At 48.4% G+C, this 12,500-nt stretch overlaps 1 protein-coding gene across 1 annotated transcript in view; it reads right to left on the bottom strand.

Annotated features, from left to right (window-relative positions):
• Positions 1-12,500, bottom strand: part of LOC135830771 (uncharacterized) — a 31,552-nt gene that overhangs the window by 4,360 nt on the left and 14,692 nt on the right. The window contains exons 14-16 of the mRNA XM_065342986.1: positions 2,228-2,698; positions 1,854-2,076; positions 499-699 (exon numbers count right to left, since the gene is read on the bottom strand). Of these exons, the coding sequence (XP_065199058.1) occupies positions 499-699; positions 1,854-2,076; positions 2,228-2,698 (895 nt within the window). The remainder of the gene's footprint in view (positions 1-498; positions 700-1,853; positions 2,077-2,227; positions 2,699-12,500) is intronic.

The following is a 12,500-nucleotide window of genomic DNA, read 5'->3' as shown; positions in this document are numbered from 1 at the left end:
ATCGATAAAACCAACATATCGATCGTTAATGATACTGGTTGATCGTTAGGAGTTATTGAATGATCGTTTCAGCCCTAATTTTTCAACTGATGATCATCACCGTTGACGATAAGGCTTGAAAGTACACAGGTGAAACTGAAATCTTTCAAAATGTTCTTCAAGCTAGAGCTTTGAGTTTGAAGTGTGTCCTTCTTCTTAGTACTAAAGCCCCATTTTGGCCGGATTGAGTCCCAAAACCCACTTTAAACTTGACAAATATGGGTTTGGGATCTGCTTTTCCATATACTAGTATTACCTTGCCATGACATACCTGTAGCAAGTTTTGTAAAACCTGGCTGAATTCATAATTCAATAATCACAGGTCACACAATGCAGGATGTACTGCTGTCTATGTTGTGTTCACATCTACAAAATATACGCGAGCAACACCAAAAGGTTAGGGCACCATTTTCCAGTGAACGGACTGCACAACCCGACAAGGATCAAGCACCCACTTACCGACTTCAATGGCAAATGATGTAATGCCGGTCAGGTCCCTGCCGGCGTGTGAGGATATCCCCGTTCGTCCGTACACTTTCAAAGCGAACGACACCGACGCCACTCTGCTGTTGACGGCGGCAACGAGAAAGTCGGCGCGGTTCAAGACCTCGGTCCTCGTGCCGGAGAACATCAGCATCTCGGGGCCGGTGTACATGGCGCCTGCAGACCGACAGAGAAAAAATACCACCAAGTCAAAAAGTGCACAGGCAGAGTTCAGACAGTGTTGTTTGCTGTGTCTGCACGTGGAAGGAGTTCAGACAGTGTTGTTTGCTGTGTCTGCACGTGGAAGGAGTTCAGACAGTGTTGTTTGCTGTGTCTGCACGTGGAAGGAGTTCAGACAGTGTTGTTTGCTGTGTCTGCACGTGGAAGGAGTTCAGACAGTGTTGTTTGCTGTGTCTGCACGTGGAAGGAGTTCAGACAGTGTTGTTTGCTGTGTCTGCACGTGGAAGGAGTTCAGACAGTGTTGTTTGCTGTGTCTGCACGTGGAAGGAGTTCGGCCATCAGCGAGCCTAGAAGAAAAAAGCCATCAAATTCTAGCAAGAGTACATAACCCCCCAGGGTGTGCAACTCGACTATGGGTGCTGTCCCGACAGAATTTCAAGTTGACGTCATTTTGATGATGCAATGCGCACTGTACACGGATTATCAGACGAATCCGGAACCTGTGGTTGACCGAAGCCGATCGATCCTGTACAAATTATTGCAAAGAAAAACGTGTGATGCGTTGACACCCGTACACATGTTGTAAATCACTGCTGCAAGGAGCATTGCGTCATAAATAATGACGTCAACTTGAAATTCTGTCGGGACAGCAGGGTATGTGGGAGTTGCACACTCTGGGGGGTTATGTACTCTTGATTCTAGCCATCTCTTGGTTTCATTTTTTCATTTAATAATTATTGTTTTATACATAGTTATGGCCGAACAGATAGTTATGGCCGAACAGTTGATTGAGAGAACTATTGTTACTTGCAGTGAAGAGACCACTTGGATTGAAGAGACCACTTGGATTGAAGAGACCACTTGGATTGAAGAGACCACTTGGATTGAAGAGACCACTTGGATTGAAGAGACCACTTGGATTGAAGAGACCACTTGGATTGAAGAGACCACTTGGATTGAAGAGACCACTTGGATTGAAGAGACCACTTGAATTGAAGAGACCACTTGGATTGAAGATGGTTTGTGTAAGGTTCTCCATGGTTATGAGTGCTGAGTTAATTTTCTTCATTGCTATTTCACGGCTATTGTCTCCTCGTCGGTTATAAAATTATGGATATGTTATACAGCAGTCCTCCTGCTATGCTACCTACCATGTGTATAGAGAGATCCGACGCGTTGCCCTGGGCGCTGGGTGCGCACGCCGATGCGCGTGGAGGCAAAGTACGGGTACGGACGCGCTGCGAAGAACCTGCTCAGCTGACCACGGTCGGCACAGACCTGCAGCTGTGCCGAGTCGTTGGAGTACATGTTCAAGTACAGATGGTACCGGCCGTACGTAATCAGGGAGTCGTCACCTACGTCATAGCAACATATCTGCAGAATGGGAGGAAGAACATAGCCCGCTCATACGCATTCACATAATATAATTATTTTGGTATGGACGGATCAATCAAAAACTACTGCCACCGGTGCTGAGTGTGAATACAACAACAAACGTGCTCACTGTGCGTACACTCTACCTTACCAGGTGTACGTCGGTGTCACCCGAATCAGACGGCATGATAGTTGCGGTGCGATAGCAGACGGTGGTGTTTGACTGCGCGCTGCCCAGGTGATCGACGGCGCTGAACAGGAACGAGCTGGCGGCCATCTTGTTGTCATAGGGACACGACGGCACGTCTTCGCGAGAGGCGACCGCGAACGGCGACGGCGGCACGGAGCACGTCGTCGCCGATGGCAACGGTGGCAGTGGGGTTGCCATTAGCGATGATGTGGCACATGGCGGAGTTAGAGGGAATGTGTAGGTGGCACCGGCGTTCAGTTCTCGTAGCAGGTCGGTTGCCGAGAGACCCGACAGGTTGCGGTGCGCCGTCCAGGCGCCGATCACGGGTAGCTGCGGCTGGGTACCGACAAACGTGGTGGCATGTGGCGGGTAATAGAGCGTGGCGTGGGACTCGCAGCCGTCCGTCAGTATCGACACCTGAAAGCTGTTACGCTGCGGGACAGGACACATTGATCACGGGACAACAACCGCAAAAACCAATCAGAGGTCTTCTAAATGTTAGGTGGGCACATTATAGAGAAAATCACCGAAACTACTAGGGAACTGTGTCATTCCGACCAGAAGAGTGTAGTTTGGAGGACATTACACGTAATAATGTACATCCAGGAGATGGCAAGTGCACCACAGAAACATGTGCTGTGTGTGTGTGTGCGCGCACGCGCGTGCGTGCATGCGTGTGTGTGTGTGTGTGTGTGTGTGTGTGTGTGTGTGTGTGTGCGCGCGCGTGTGTGTGTGTGTATGTATGTGTGCAGGGAATAATTTAACCGGTATCGCATCGCAGTTTGCTATGCAATTCTTCTGAGGTGCGAAGTAACTTCAGAAATATGTTGCAGAAAACTGCGATGCACGTTGATTTTCAACTTTACCCTATGATGCACTGTGTACATGCCAGGTGTGTCTCTTAGGGATGAAATAGATGCACAAAACTTCGAAAGTGCTGGGCTTTGCATCCTGGCACCAGGCTAGGTCTGCAACTAAGGCCACATTTTATTTTTTCTATGTTTCTCGTCACCGCCCGCGTAGGTTTTCAGAAATTTCGGAAGAAAAAAAAGAGTTCATACTTGTACATGTGTGTACGCTGCACATGCTGCAGCAGCTCAGTAGATGCGTCAATCAAAATCATAACCGTTTGCACCACAGCAGCAAAGGAGCGCTCCCCGTCCGTTCTCTGCGATGAAGGCTGCCGAAACGAAGCTTTCAGTCGTTCACTGCCTGAGCCTCGCGGGTCCCAGAAATACCGTATGTCGGACGTTTTCCGTGGCAACTGGCGTCTGTGGAACGATTCCGTGGGCAGAAAATCCAAGCAATAGACGCATGGCGAGGAAAAGTTGAGCAGCGTGGAGACAAGAGTTTGATAAGAGGACACAAGAACGTTGAAGTCACTAACCAAAAATGACGAGTGGGAAAGCGTTCGTTGATGCGATAGCAGATAAATGTAGGTTCTCTTCGCCATCTCGTAGTCAAACTTTATACTCTCATTTTTGCAGTTTGCCTGATATTCGTGGGCTGATGTGATAATGTACTAGTAGTGCTATCATGTACATGTAGATCTACTATGGTAGTATGGGACTACATGATTGTACGATGACTATGTGGTCGTGGGTTATGTACTCTTGATACAAGATGTATACAGTTTTCAGTAGAAATTGTTCATGTTTTTTTTCTTGGCTTTTGTTTTTTTTCCGCCCGCCCGCGTACCTTTTGTTAAAATTTGCCGACGAGAAACATAGAAAAAACAAATGAAAAGGCGACGAGGAGACAATAACTTTATTAATGCGATTAATAGTATAAGTGAAGCGGACATTACAAAATGATGAATGAGAATACATGTATCTAAAATGGTTGTTCCTAATCGATTTTCTTGAGACTATCATCAGGGAAAAATCGTCTCACAATAGAGGCTATACGGAGAAACAAACTACTTATAGGTTATAGGATAGTGGGAAGTATAGAAGGTGAGGTGTGAAAAGAAAAAATGAAAGTGGGAGAGAAGACGAAAGAAATTAGAAGAAAAGATGTGAGAGTGTTCTGACGGTGTGAGCTACTACAAAAGGTGAGTGAAATGAAGGCGTGGAAGCAGGTGAATGTGATAGAGTGAGGAACTGTGAGGTGTAGGTGCATGCGAATGAATACGTGTGTGAATGCTAGGTGAAGAGTCTCAGTTTAGTGACATTTTCTTTCTGAATGCATAGATTAGGATTGTGTTTACGGATGAAAACAGCTTCTAATACCTTAAGTTCACGAAACCTACGAGCACGGCACAAAACAGTGAAGCATGAATCGTCATACACTGAGCGGCATTGGCTACTAGACAAGAGGTGTTTCTTAATTGCTGGCCCCTTCGTTGTGCTCTCACCTTCAGTCCGGTCATCTTCATCTTGGTTGTCCAACTCACTCTCGTCAGCACTGCTCCCACCTTCTTCATCCTCTTCCTCTTCCATCCCGTCCTCTGCACCTGACGACAATCCCCCGTTACTGCTCGCTGCCAGTCCATGTCCGGTTATAGATGCCATTACCAGCGCCCGAGTCATGCTCCTTGTTACTGGTCTCCGTACCTGTGCTTGGCCATTTCCTACAGTCTCACGTACCTGTGCACTTGCAGTGGGGTCAACCGGTACTGTAATAGTGTGGTTCTGTTGTGCAACTGGCACCTGTTTGTGGGGACGGCCTCGTCCAGGTCGCTGGTCTTTGGCTGCATCTGACAATAGGTACAATGGTACATGTTGTTTGACGCGTGCGTTCAGGTGCTGAAGGGTTCTTCCTACATATCGGCTATCACAATGCCGACATTCAAAATGATAGATTACATGGCTAATTAGTTGGGTAGGAAGAACATCCTTCTTCACCGTGAACGCACGGGCCGTAGTAAAGACTGTTGTCAATGCTGTGGCAAAATAGGTTTGTCTGACCACAGTCCTCACGGCGCGGGCCACATCCAGCGAAATTTGACCTTTCCACGGAAGTCGTAAAAACACACGACATGGGTCAGGTCCAAACTCAGGCTCGGCAGCCTGAATATCAGGTTCGCTAAACAGCTCACTGAGGACCTGAACAGGATATCCATTCTGAACGAATACCTTCTTCAGGAAACAAAGCTCTTGCTGAAGCTTATCAGGCGAGCAAATCCGCCTAGCGCGCATGATCAAATTTCGTACGAGATTAGTTTTGTATAAAATCGAGCAATAGGAGTCGTAGACAATGTATTGCCCGGTGAACGTTGGTTTTCGATATACTGAAGTTGAAACACCCATCTCCGTTTTCTCGACTAACACATCGAGAAAAGACAAACGGTTTGACTGCTCATGTTCACATGTAAATTTCAGAGCGGGATGTAGGTTGTTGAGCATACCAAGAAACTCATTCGATTGTTCCAGATTACGGAAATGCGTGAACGAATCATCCACGAATCTAACATATAAGCTAGGCCACATCGCACTTGGAATCTTCGATTCATAAAACCCGACAAACACATTGGCCAGAACTGGACCCAATGGTGAACCCATGGCCACCCCGTCAATTTGGCGGTACATGGTGTCATCAAAAGAAAATTCAACATCAGTTGTCATCATCTGCATTAGTCTGCGGAACGCAGTTTCGGACATCCAGGGAGAATCGAACTGTTTACTGTACTCTTTATCGTGGTACAGAGCATTAGCGCAAAGGTCAATTGTCTCCATCACGGGCACATTGGTGGGAGCAGTGATTGGTGGGAGCAGTGATGACGAGAGTGAGTTGGACAACCAAGATGAAGATGACCGGACTGAAGGTGAGAGCACAACGAAGGGGTCAGCAATTAAGAAACACCTCTTGTCTAGTAGCCAATGCCGCTCAGTGTATGACGCTTCATGCTTCACTGTTTTGTGCCGTGCTCGTAGGTTTCGTGAACCTAAGGTATTAGAAGCTGTTTTCATCCGTAAACACAATCCTAATCTATGCATTCAGAAAGAAAATGTCACTAAACTGAGACTCTTCACCTAGCATTCACACACGTATTCATTCGCATGCACCTACACCTCACAGTTCCTCACTCTATCACATTCACCTGCTTCCACGCCTTCATTTCACTCACCTTTTGGAGTAGCTCACACCGTCGGAACACTCTCACATCTTTTCTTCTAATTTCTTTCGTCTTCTCTCCCACTTTCTTTTTTTCTTTTCACACCTCACCTTGTATACTTCCCACTATCCTATAACCTATAAGTAGTTTGTTTCTCCGTATAGCCTCTATTGTGAGACGATTTTTCCCTGATGATAGTCTCAAGAAAATCGATTAGGAACAACCATTTTAGATACATGTATTCTCATTCATCATTAATGTCCGCTTCACTTATACTATTAATAGCATTAATAAATTCGGAACGACGCTTCACGCAGCTTCATTATAGCAACTTGTATTGTGGCAACACTGGCCAACACTCAGATGCACTGCTTCTTCACACAGCTGAACAATTCTTCTTTCTTCTCAACGTTTCGGTCACTCTGACCATCTTCAGGATGAAGCAGACACGGAAGCAAGGCAGACTTTAAAACAACAAGCTGGCTAGGTGCGTGCGGAATACAGCGGGGAGAACAAAACAAAAAAAACAACAACTCCCAAGCGAAAAAATGACACATGCCACATGATCGCAATAGGGGTGCTAGTCCTCCGTGTGAAAGACTAGGGCGGTGATAATTATGTACAACCTGTGCCACATGACTACAGTAGTGTGGACAGTGCCAACATAATGCTAAAGTCTAGGGTGGTGATACGTACAATTTGTGGGTGCTAATGTTTCACATGGATAGCTATCACTCCAATGAAAAAGCCAGGCAACCAGAGTTCACAGGAGATCCCAACCACTGCTGGTGTTGATATTAGGCTCCATGTCCCGGATCTTGACCGCTTCCCGAATCCTTCTCCTTGCCCTGTCTGGCTCTGTCGCAAGCACACAGACGTTGGCGAATCCGGTCTGCCCCAGCGACAATGGCTCATCGGCATGGAAGATCCGGTAATGCTCACCCAGCGCCTTCCCTCGGACCTCGTTGCGTGCATTATCGTTGTGCTCCCTTGACCTTGTCGCAACGCTTCGGCCAGTTTCACCCACATAGTCATCACCGCAACGGCACTCGAGGTGGTATACCACGTTTCGGCGGGTGCAGTCCACTGCCCCTGCTGTACATGCCACGCAAGCTGATTTCGGTCTTCCCCTTCTCCTTGGCTGCTGTGGATCAACGAATTTGCGGCATAGGGGCTTGTCCAAAGCAGACCTGCAAACCCGCGAGCTGAGCCGAGCATTCTTGTATATGATGTGGGTGTTCAGCTGATATTTGCGAATCAGATAGGGGGAAGACCGAAATCAGCTTGCGTGGCATGTACAGCAGGGGCAGTGGACTGCACCCGCCGAAACGTGGTATACCACCTCGAGTGCCGTTGCGGTGATGACTATGTGGGTGAAACTGGCCGAAGCGTTGCGACAAGGTCAAGGGAGCACAACGATAATGCACGCAACGAGGTCCGAGGGAAGGCGCTGGGTGAGCATTACCGGATCTTCCATGCCGATGAGCCATTGTCGCTGGGGCAGACCGGATTCGCCAACGTCTGTGTGCTTGCGACAGAGCCAGACAGGGCAAGGAGAAGGATTCGGGAAGCGGTCAAGATCCGGGACATGGAGCCTAATATCAACACCAGCAGTGGTTGGGATCTCCTGTGAACTCTGGTTGCCTGGCTTTTTCATTGGAGTGATAGCTATCCATGTGAAACATTAGCACCCACAAATTGTACGTATCACCACCCTAGACTTTAGCATTATGTTGGCACTGTCCACACTACTGTAGTCATGTGGCACAGGTTGTACATAATTATCACCGCCCTAGTCTTTCACACGGAGGACTAGCACCCCTATTGCGATCATGTGGCATGTGTCATTTTTTCGCTTGGGAGTTGTTGTTTTTTTGTTTTGTTCTCCCCGCTGTATTCCGCACGCACCTAGCCAGCTTGTTGTTTTAAAGTCTGCCTTGCTTCCGTGTCTGCTTCATCCTGAAGATGGTCAGAGTGACCGAAACGTTGAGAAGAAAGAAGAATTGTTCAGCTGTGTGAAGAAGCAGTGCATCTGAGTGTTGGCCAGTGTTGCCACAATACAAGTTGCTATAATGAAGCTGCGTGAAGCGTCGTTCCGAATTTATAATACGTTGTCCTTCTCAAGGACTAAGACGCCCTGGTTGTATGTGAAGTGGGCATGGAAGCTAGAGAGATGTATTTGTCAGTTGCATTTTCTACTGAGGTGCCGCAAGGAGCAGCTAGTTCCATTCTTCCTCCAGCGGTCAATACCAAAGCCAAGCGGTTATCGTCAATCCAGAACTGTCCGCCGTGACAAGTATGTGCGCTGCCTACTGAATGACGCCATCGCGGACAAGTTTCAATGGAAATCCCGCTGCTATCAGAACTTCGTCGCATTTAGAGCTGATCTGCGGCAATACACCAGGGAAGAGTTCCTTTGGCTCCGGGGCCTGTGTGACGCCGTCCGTACTGAGGAGAAAGCTAACTCTACACAGCGACTTTCCAAAAAGCTCGGCCGACTGAGGGATCAAGCAAAGGCTATGACCACAAGCCATGGACGAAGCAACATACCGTCCATGATGGGTCGCAGTACCCATGATCGGTCGGGCTCTGTTCTCACCTTGGACGATTGTATATCCCAAGAAGTCGCTGGACTACTGCAGAATGGTCCAGGGTTTGTACCGTCCACAGGCAGTGTCAGCAGAAGGGACATGGAGGATGTGGAGGTCGGCATTGAGAGGATGGCATACTCCCTTCGCTGGTGGAATAACGCAATAACCTATCCGGATGGTTCTCCTAGTGATACCCCAGACACGTTCGACAGTAAGATCTGGCATATTAAGGCGCATGGCTTCGAGCAGGGACCTAAACTACCAAAAGAAGAAGAGTTCCAACTCGCTAAGTTCAAGCGGGACGTCATGAACGCTTATCGAGCAGCTCGGGCCCCGCCCTCCAATATGTCTCAGTCGGATCGCACACAGCTAAGGAAGATCCACGAGAATAAGTCGGTTATCATCAAGAAGTCGGATAAGAGTAACAAGTTCGTGGCAATGAAAATGTCTACGTATCTAGAAAAAGCCGAGGCTCTTCTCTCCGACGATTCCAAATTTGAACTTGTCAACCTCACCATTGACGACTGGGAGAAGGAGACCCGCACTATCATTGAGCGGATCTGCAAAACCACGCTGGAGAAGGATCTTTACCAAGCTATCCTCCCAGGCGATAATAAGTTTCCGGAAATGTATGGTCTGCCCAAAGACCATAAAGCAGGAGTGCCATTGAGACCGGTAGTGTCAGCCTGCGATAGTCCAGTCACCAATGTCTCCATCCTCCTAGAGCGAATACTTAACCAGTGTCTCAAGTTCATCCCAGCTCACCTCGAGAATACAGTGGAAGCATTGGACAGCATACGCCAGCATTACCCCGACCTTCAAGCTCCACCCGGAACCATTGCAGTGACCACGGATGTGGTTGCCCTCTATCCTAGTATCCCCATCGTGGACGGTATTGAGGCAGTTACCAGAGTTCTGCAGCAGCATGTCAGTGATATCGACACGTTTGGCCTGAGTATTCTCCAGATCAAGGAGCTGCTGTCATTCGTCCTGAGATCCAATTATTTCCGTTTCGGCTCCATGACCTACCATCAGAGAGAGGGCGTAGCCATGGGTAATAATCTGGCACCCCCCTTCGCCATTATATTTATGCACGACCTCGAAAGGTCACTGTTGCAGTCTGCGCCCGGCGCTCCTGTATTGTTCAAGAGATACATCGACGACATCATCATGCTGTGGGTATTAGGATCGGCGCTCCTCTGTCGTTTTATTCAACACTTCAACGATGGTAACCCACTGATCAAATTTACCCACCAGTCCACAGAAGAAACGGGCTCCATTGACTTCATGGACACCACAATCCATGTGTCAACAACTGGAGCCATTTCATACGAGCTCTTCCGCAAACCATGTCACAGTGGCTTGGTGGCTGACTACAAATCCGCCGTTCCATATCAACAAAAGTTCTCAATTGCCTCTTCCGAATTCCTCCGTGCCTCTCAACTATCATCGGATAATGAGACGCGCCGGAGGAGTGAAAAGAAGGTCATCGACGTGCTGAAATTCAACAATTTCCCCCAATCAGTGATTGACAAGGCCCGGGAACGAGCTGGACGACCGACAGGACCCAAACAGAAAAAGGACTTTCGCACAACACTCAAGCTGCCATTCAAAACCGATCACATCCACAAGAAGGTGCAGTATCTGATTCGCAAATATCAGCTGAACACCCACATCATATACAAGAATGCTCGGCTCAGCTCGCGGGTTTGCAGGTCTGCTTTGGACAAGCCCCTATGCCGCAAATTCGTTGATCCACAGCAGCCAAGGAGAAGGGGAAGACCGAAATCAGCTTGCGTGGCATGTACAGCAGGGGCAGTGGACTGCACCCGCCGAAACGTGGTATACCACCTCGAGTGCCGTTGCGGTGATGACTATGTGGGTGAAACTGGCCGAAGCGTTGCGACAAGGTCAAGGGAGCACAACGATAATGCACGCAACGAGGTCCGAGGGAAGGCGCTGGGTGAGCATTACCGGATCTTCCATGCCGATGAGCCATTGTCGCTGGGGCAGACCGGATTCGCCAACGTCTGTGTGCTTGCGACAGAGCCAGACAGGGCAAGGAGAAGGATTCGGGAAGCGGTCAAGATCCGGGACATGGAGCCTAATATCAACACCAGCAGTGGTTGGGATCTCCTGTGAACTCTGGTTGCCTGGCTTTTTCATTGGAGTGATAGCTATCCATGTGAAACATTAGCACCCACAAATTGTACGTATCACCACCCTAGACTTTAGCATTATGTTGGCACTGTCCACACTACTGTAGTCATGTGGCACAGGTTGTACATAATTATCACCGCCCTAGTCTTTCACACGGAGGACTAGCACCCCTATTGCGATCATGTGGCATGTGTCATTTTTTCGCTTGGGAGTTGTTGTTTTTTTGTTTTGTTCTCCCCGCTGTATTCCGCACGCACCTAGCCAGCTTGTTGTTTTAAAGTCTGCCTTGCTTCCGTGTCTGCTTCATCCTGAAGATGGTCAGAGTGACCGAAACGTTGAGAAGAAAGAAGAATTGTTCAGCTGTGTGAAGAAGCAGTGCATCTGAGTGTTGGCCAGTGTTGCCACAATACAAGTAGCATTAATAAAGAAAAAACAAAGTGTGGCCCAAGGTGTAACAATGTACTTGTGGTCTGAGCTTGCACTCTGATCAGCTCTCCAGGAGGACGGTTGTCCAGTGTTGAAGAAAATTGCTTTGCAACATTTTTGAATTGCTATTCAAGTTTGATTTTGCATAGCAACATTGCTCTACAAAAGATTGAAAGTAAATTATTCCCTGGTGTGTGTGTGTGTGTGTGTGTGTGTGTGTGTGTGTGCGTGCGTGTTTGTGTGTGTATGTGTGTGTGTGCGTGCGCGCGCGCCTGTGTGTGTGTGTGTGTGTGCGTGCGTGCGGGCGGGCGGGCGGGCGGGCGGGCGTGTGTGTAGGAGGGGAGGGGGAGGGGGTGTAACTGGGAAAGAAGGACGATTTGAGATAATAGATACCTGGGAAGTTTGAAGTGTGCATGCATCCGGGCGCTAGTTATCCGTACAGTTACGGCTCACACAGACAACACCTGGCTCTAACACGTATTCAGAGCATTATCGGCATGTGTGTGAATGAGTGAGCACGGTTCTGATGCACTGCTTTATGGCATACACACAGAGCTGCAGCTGTGCGGATTGCCACAACATCCTGATGTATACAGTAGAGTGCCGATTATCCACACCCCTCGGGGCTTTCGAATGGGAGTACCGTAAAGTACCGTTGATCCGCCCCCATGCCATGTCGCTTCCCAGCTGGGTTTTCGACAGGGGGCGGGAATTAGATCAAGGCTGTCAAGTGCAGTACGATGTACAACAACGTGGAGGATCAGACTCGATGTGCTGGGTTGTGCACATTTTCATCCTGGATTGGCATGTATTGTGTACAGCATTACATGCGTTGGTTCAACATCGTATTTCGTTGTATGCGCCGAAATCGCTTCACAGGTAGAAAATTGACAGGGGACAGGAATTAGACAGGGGACGGATCAACGGTACTTTACGGTATGTTCGGATAAGGGAGCTAACACATGTACATCCCTCTGGTCCTTATCATTTCTCATTCCCT

Source organism: Sycon ciliatum, unplaced genomic scaffold, assembly GCF_964019385.1.
Source record: "Sycon ciliatum unplaced genomic scaffold, ocSycCili1.1 SCAFFOLD_1263, whole genome shotgun sequence".
In the NCBI taxonomy this organism is placed as follows: Eukaryota; Metazoa; Porifera; class Calcarea; order Leucosolenida; family Sycettidae; genus Sycon; species Sycon ciliatum.
Note: the sequence above shows the minus strand (reverse complement) of the source record. Positions and strands in the feature narration are given on the sequence as shown.